The 7,475-nt window shown below is 44.5% G+C and overlaps 1 protein-coding gene across 1 annotated transcript in view; it reads right to left on the reverse strand.

Moving 5' to 3' along the window:
• The window catches only part of TRIM54 (tripartite motif containing 54), a 17,749-nt gene extending 10,286 nt beyond the window's left edge, over positions 1-7,463 (reverse strand). Inside the window, exon 1 of the mRNA XM_027113579.1 lies at positions 7,112-7,463. Coding sequence (XP_026969380.1) covers positions 7,112-7,279 — 168 coding nt within the window. The 5' untranslated portion in view covers positions 7,280-7,463. The remainder of the gene's footprint in view (positions 1-7,111) is intronic.
• Positions 7,464-7,475: the final 12 nt, after the last annotated feature.

Genomic DNA, 7,475 nt, shown 5'->3' on the forward strand with positions numbered 1-7,475 from the left:
GTGGGCTCTAGAGCGCAGGCTCAGTAGTTGTGGCGCACGGGCTTAGTTGCTCCGCGGCATGTGGGATCTTCCTGGACCAGGGCTCGAACCTGTGTCCCCTGCATTGGCAGGCGGATTCTTAACCACTGCACCACCAGGGAAGCCCCCAAGAAGGGCTTTTTAAAAATAATTGTGGTAAAAACATGGAGGGCTTTGAATCCAAGGGTAAAGATCTGAACTTAACTTTATAGGCAAGGTTTCTAAACTGCAAGAGAAAATTAGAATATTAATCTAACAGAGGTGATTTGGATACATGGGAGAGGAGGCTATGGCTTTTGCTTCTGATCTAAAGGCATAGATCAGAAGCAAGAGCCACAGTCAGTGCAGGTCACAGGCTTGCCCTCAGATAGTGGCAGTAATCCTGCAAAGACTAGGGATGCCAGAGGTGGAATCTGGCCAGTCACTTGGCTGTGGGTGGGCTGTGGGGAAAGGAGGGAGTGAGACAATTCAGGCATTTCAAGCCTGGATGCTTGGGAAGACACCGGAAGCTGGATGCTGTATACATTTTGTGTGACAAAATCTATAATTTTGTCAATTATACCTCAACAGAGCTGGGGAATAAATGCTGGAGAACTTAACCTGGGGGCCACAGCCCCCAAAAGATCCATGACTACAACTTAAGGAGTCTGTGAGCCTCGATGGGAAAACAATTACATCTTCATTTTCACTAACGTGCCGAGCAGAACTTGAGCGCTTTCTTCAATTATGAAGGTAGGCAACAAACCACGTAGGTTTAGCAGTACCTGTGACTTTGTCACCAACGGGTATTTTCATATCACATTATTGATCACAGTTGTTGATCCAATCTCCAAGAACAATTTATGCTTATCACTACTTCTAAACTATAGTAGTTATTAGGCCCACTGTTCCTTCTCTCTTTTTTTTTTTTTGGCTGCACCGCGAGGCATGTGGGATCTTAGTTCCCTGACCAGGGATCGAACCCGTGCCCCGTGCAGTGGAAGCGCAGAGTCCTAACCATTGGCCTGGCAGGGAAGTCCCCCATCTCATTATTTAATGGTTTATCGAGAAGCACATATATTACTCTATCAAAAAACATGTTCTAATTATTTTGGTAATTATATTCCAGCGTTTCTCAAGCTTTTTTTCACTCCTGCCTCTTCTAAGAGCATTTTAAGACATTTCCCCCCCAATTGCTATCCCCCGCAATTAAATTTTAACACCACAAACCTTAAAAATGTCAAACTCATAGAAGCAGAGATTAGAAAGTCAGTTGCCAGAGACTTGTGGTGGGGAAATGGGTAGCTGTTGGTCAAAGGGCACAAACTTGCAGTTATAAAATGAAGTTCCCGGGAGGTGATGTACAGCATGGTGACTGTAGCTAATGACACTGTATTGTGTACTTGGCATCTGCTGAGAGAGTCTAGACCCCTCACACACAAAAATGGAAACTGTGATGAATGTGTTAACTACCTTGATTGTGGTAGTCATTTTACAATGTATAGATATATCACATGATCATGTTGTATACCTTAAATATATATAATTTTATCAATTATACCTCAACAGAGCTGGGGAATAAATTTTACATAAGAGCAGAAAATAAATAAAATGTAAAATTGCAATAAATTTTTTTTAATACCACAGATATAATTGGAGCATATCACCCCCACTGAGACTGCATGCTGTGTTCTAATGCAATTGGTTTTCTTTATAATCATATATGTTATAATTTATGCACTTAAAAACCCTGTTCTTAAAAAAACACACACATACATTGTCCTTAGGATCCATAGGCTTCACAAACTAAAAAGGGATCTATAGCACAAAAAGAGATTACTTCCTGCCCTGATCGTGAGTCCCCACATGGTCTCATCACAAACAGGAACTTTACACTCTGAGGTGCGCATGGCAACTTCCTTAGTACGTCTCCATAGCTGACAGTCTCCACCTTGGGCTAAAGATCTCTCAGCTGACCAATATCCAGTTAGCATAAGCTATCTTCTGCTTCTGTTTATCTTTCTCTTTCAAGACTAAGAAATAACTTTGCTTAAATCTTACATTTACACAAGGGAGCCAGCCCCATAAAGTAAAATTTCACAGGCCAATAATGTGATGTGTAGAGAAAATTCCATCACTCTAGGAAACAGAACACCTAGATTTACGTCCCTGCTCTGTCCCTTTGTTTGTGTGACTGTAACCTGTTTCCTGTGTTCTCCCCTGTAAAATGGAAATAACATTGATTCTAACTCAAATGGAATCACACATGTGAAGGTACTCTATAAATTATAAAGCACTGTACAAATGGTTATTAAAAATCCTAATCTAGACCTTAAAAGTATATGACCACAGAGAACCACAGGACATGAAATAACTGTTCTTTCTTCACTGTGAAGGATAAAATGGAATGGAATAAATACATGGAATTCTAGGCCATGATCAGGGGTTTTGTGTGGCATAAGAGCTATATGGTGGCTTCTATTTCTTTTGTAATGGTCCATGGCATCCAATAGAAACATTCCATCTAGAAAGATGCTCTGTGAACGCAGTTTCTCTATCAAATTCTTATCTCAGAATGTTTTCCCACTTTCCTGCTATCCAGAGTGATGCTGATTGGGGATACTGGCCCAGGATGGAAGGGGGGTTGTTGGAGGCTACCTCCCCTAAACTATTGGCCTGGCCAATGATGAATAGTGGACCATGCAAATCCTCTGGGCCAGACCCTCAGAATACACTGGAGAAACTGGGAAAATGGTGGCAGAAGACCAGACATTTGGTCTGGTGACCTTGGCCCTCTTCCTCTGAGCTTTAGAAGAATACAGGCGTTGGCGGCAAAAGCTGAGCTGTGGGTGGAGAAGGGGTTTTGGGTGGTGAGCTAGCTCTGCCCGACAGAAGCTAGCAATGAGTGTGGCACAGGGGTTTGTGAACGGAGCCTGGCTGAAAGGAGGGCTGGTAAGCAGAAGAGTGAGACAAGGTAGGACGCTAGTAACAGAATGCAAAGTCCTGAAAAAATGGAAATCCATAATGACATTTCTTGAATTTGTGAAATCAGATTGTTAGAATCACAAGGATGTTAAAGATCAGTTTAAAACCTCCGTTTCGGGGACTTCCCTGGCGGTCCAGTGGTTAAGCCTTTGCCTTCCAATGCAGGGGGCGTGGGTTCGATTCCTGGTCAGGGGGCTGAGATCCCATATGCCTCGAGGCCAAAAAACCAAAAAAATAAAATAAAACCTCCGTTTCGTCCATACATGTGTAAACAGGCTTGAAGAGGTGAAATAACCTGCTTTACATCACATGACAAATTAAGGAAGAAGCTGGTGGGACTTGAGCCCAGGAATGCTGAGTCTCTATGATTTTGTTTCCCACTCAACCCAGTTTCTTCCCTAAAGGAAGATCCTAAGCCTGCTACAAGGTTAACACAATTCACAAAATTTCAGTGAACCAACTTCTCAAAAAGGAGACCTGCCCAAGGCTGGGCTGGGGAGGGGATGTCTTGGTGCCCTCAGTAGCAGGTGGAAGTGGCCGAGGAGACAGGCTGTGTAGGGTTTTCACCAGCTGGCCTATACTTGATGACAGCAGGTCCTAATAATTAGCCAGTAAAGAAGTGGAATTCGGGGATGAAGTAAAAGACTGCCTTGATGAGAGAAGGAGGCCCCTTTCTTGCTATTCCCATCTCTGTAAATCTCTCCCTACATGGACACCGTCCAGAAAAGCTGTTTCTGATCAACCTTCTTACAAGCCCTTCTGGTTGCCTGTTAAATTACAGCAGGTTGCAGCTCATAAACAAGTGCCCACAGTGAAGTGGGGGCAGGTATAAAAATAAACCGAAGGCTGTTTTAAAGTAGTTTAGGAGTGAATAGAGTTTACAAATTCAGAAACATGGGAAGATGTTTGTGTCAAATTCCCACACCGACAGCTTTCCTCTAGTCAAAATGCTTGGTAGCTGAGTGGGTGCAAGTGCAGGGAAAGAGAGAGAGAGAAATTAGAGGGGGTTAATGTGGTGTTTTGGTGTTTTATTCTGTTTAAATTCAGAGAGAGAGAGAGAGAGAGAGAGAGCTGTATCACAGCTCTGAAGAAAACTAGTTAAATTGTGATGGCAACCAAGTAAAAATATGTATGAGACAAGCACTTGAAAATAATATGCAAACATGAAAATAATTGTGTTGGAGGAGGTGGGAATTATGGATGACTTCCTCCCAAACCTTAATACGGTTCAACATTTTCAATGAAAAAAATTTTTTTTTCTTTTTTGGCCGTGTTGTGTGGCATGTGAGATCTTAGCTCCCCGACCAGGGATTGAACCTGGGCCCTCAGCAGTGAGAGCTCGGAGTCCTAACCACTGGACTGCCAGGGAATTACCTCAATGAAATATTTTAACTTTTAAAATTTTGCTTCCTGGCTCTTCTGTTAACCTGATGTTATAAGATCATAATCCCTCCAAATTCTTGTTTGTTGCCCATCACAGCAGTTTTTAGAACAGCAGAACACTGAGCATCATCTAAATGTTTCAGAGCGCAGATTACACAGACTGTGGCCCAGCTACAACAATGGACCACTATATAGCCATGAAAAAGGAAGGTGCATTAACTTTGTGGGTTTTTTTGGCTGTGCCGCAAGGCCTGCAGGATCTTAGTTCCCTGACCAGGGGGTCGAACCCGTGCCCTCTGCAGTGGAAGTGCAGAGCCTTAACCACTGGACCGCCGGGGAAGTCCCCAAAACGAAGGTGCATATCAGAATGTGTGGATATGAAACAATGGCCAAGAGAGTGAACAAAGGCAGGTATAGGATGAATTTAGTTTAAACGTGTGTGTATACACACACACAGAAACGTGTACCGGACCATGGAAGGATACCCAAGAAAGTTGGTAATGGAGAAGGGAATTACATAGGGCCTGAGGTGAAGATTCACTTTTCATGATATAAATTCCTATAGCGTTTGAAAAAAAAAAAAGTGTGTGTGTGTGGGTGTATAATATACTGGTATCACTTTTCTAAGTCCTATTAACTTTCTAGGCAATGTTCTAAGGGTGTTCTTCCTAAGTAGTTTTAAGAGAGAGAAACCACAAGTCCTATTCTTGTCCCCATACTTAGAAAACAGACAATCTGATTATGCCTAGAGTTGTCAAAATGTGGAGGCAATGTGTGAGAAACTAAATATGCTCATCTTGCAGAGGGAGGTCTACTGAGATGTGTATACATAGTGCAGCTGAAGAACTGGGTCAGCCTCCCACCAGGCCACCCCAAATAAAGCAGCAAGGAAATGAGCTGTTCAACTTCTCTCCTTGGAGGGCCCAGGGGTGCCCGGCACTTTAAAGGATACACAGTAGTCCAGATGCACAGAACCATTGCAAAGCTCTGGGAATCATGTTCTCTCCCAAATATTCTGTACCAAACAATTCCCAGGTCTCTCAGGGTCCAGATCAGTATTCCAGAGCTTCAAGGAACCAAAACAGTGTGTCTAGATACAGAGGAGGGACTGAACAGCTTCTAGCCTCCATATGTAGGACCATCCCTGGGTCCTCTACCCAATGACACTGTGTGCCAGGCACTTTAATATTCTGACCAATTTTTTACAGAACACGTTACCTTCACTCTCAAAACTTTGTTTTGCTTTCACACATTTCAGGCTCTAATGAAAAGACGTTTCACTACAAATTCATGAGAAGGGATGGCAAAATCTTTTTGTCATTCCCTCCTAGGCATTTCAGCCTGAAGGATGTTCAGCGTTACTAAGACCGAGGGAAAACCCAAGATAGTGGGCAAGGCATAGCCTCTGGTACATGACTTAGTGCCCGGGATAAGCAGATCCCAGAGAGGGAAAATCACTGGCTCCGAGGTTCTCTGGAGCCAAATAATGGCAGGTTTGGACACGTAGAGGAACAGGAGATGGGAACAAGCCTTGATGGGAAGATGGCAGGAGAGACCATGGAGTTCAGTGAAGATGGCAGACAGCAAAGGGTGGGTCACAGGGCATAGCTGTGGAATGACCTGAATTAGCCAGCCCATTATTTTCCCCAAACATGCTGCCCCTAACAACTTAAAAGGGAAACATTTTCTTGGTTAAGTTGAAAATCACTGTGTTCAACACATTTCCTCATAATTTCTGATACAGATGAAGACTAAGTGCTCACGATGTCCCTTATCGCTGCCATGCCTACTAAGCCAGCCAGCTCTGGTCTATTCTGAGTTTCTACTTCATTTGCAAGGGTGTGTGTGTGTGTGTGTGTGTGTGTGTGTGTGTGTGTGTGTGTACATGCCTTTATCCCTCACTCTCCCTGATTTTTGTTCATTTTACAGGTTACTAGAACCTACACCAGGGCACAGGGCAAGAAAGAAAACCCATTTATATAAAGCATTCTGATATGTGCTTTTATTTTTGAAACCATGAGCTAAAATGATATCTGTGAACTTGATTAACTATGCTTTGCTCCATGACCACACATAAGCCAAGACTGGTTACATTTGGGGGATGTACAATTTATTCTCTGCCTTTTCCCTGCTTAAGTGACCTCAATCCATTTTAACCAGCAGGTCCCTTTACTGACCAGTCTGAGGTGGACACAGGTGTGAACTTCAGCTGGGAGGATTCCCAGTCTCCTGCCCACTGTCTAACTCTGCCCCCCCACCAGAGATGGATGCGTTCAGCTTTGCTTTAAATACAAATAGTTTCACTGTCACCATGGGCCTTTCTCACAGTTTATTTTTTAATGTTTCATTATCTCACTGCTATTTTCTCCAGATTTTCCATATTGTTCTCGAAATCTCAAACTCCAAACTGGAACGCAGAGTCTAGCACAGACTGTCACACAGCCTGGTGGAGGATCACTTCCCTCCCAGTTTCTAAGGGGGTCTCCTTTCCTCTGTAGATACCAGCATCCCAGCGGCTGTCCGTGCACTGGCTGTACTCGCCAGCCTGCAGAGCAGCTGCTGACTCATGCTTACTTTGGGATCTGCTAGGACCCCTGGCTCTTCTTCTGCTCTTCAGCCAGGACAGCCACCACCCACCTCATGGAACCCATCTCCCATCACCTCCTGGGATCTCAGCGCTGACCTGATGAGAAGTCTCCCACGAGTCTGCACTGCTTTACCCGGCCCTGCCCCTGCCCCGGCCCACCTGGAAGACGTCATTGGCACACTTGCGGCACAGGTTGTGCTGGCAGGGCAGGATCACCACCGGTTTGGAGAACATCTCCAGGCAGATGGGGCAGATGAGCTGCTTCTCCAGGCTGTCCATGCTGTGTGCATCCCCTAGCAGCGGCTTGAAACCCACTGTGAAGTTCATCCCCTCAGCAATCGTGCCTGCCCTGGCCTTGACCCTGGTCCTGGCCTTCCCTCACTGCCTCTGGACCCTTCCTCGTTTACTTTAGACAGTCTGCGGATTCTTGTGCTCCCTCACTCCCGAAATAGCTCTGCTATCTCTTCTGTCCCTTCCTCTAACAATTTGCCTTGTCTTAAATAGCTGTTTTCAGACACTTCTG

Source organism: Aethalodelphis obliquidens, unplaced genomic scaffold (assembly GCF_003676395.1).
Source record: "Aethalodelphis obliquidens isolate GAN/ISIS:26980383/991018 unplaced genomic scaffold, ASM367639v1 scaffold12, whole genome shotgun sequence".
Lineage (NCBI taxonomy): Eukaryota > Metazoa > Chordata > Mammalia > Artiodactyla > Delphinidae > Aethalodelphis > Aethalodelphis obliquidens.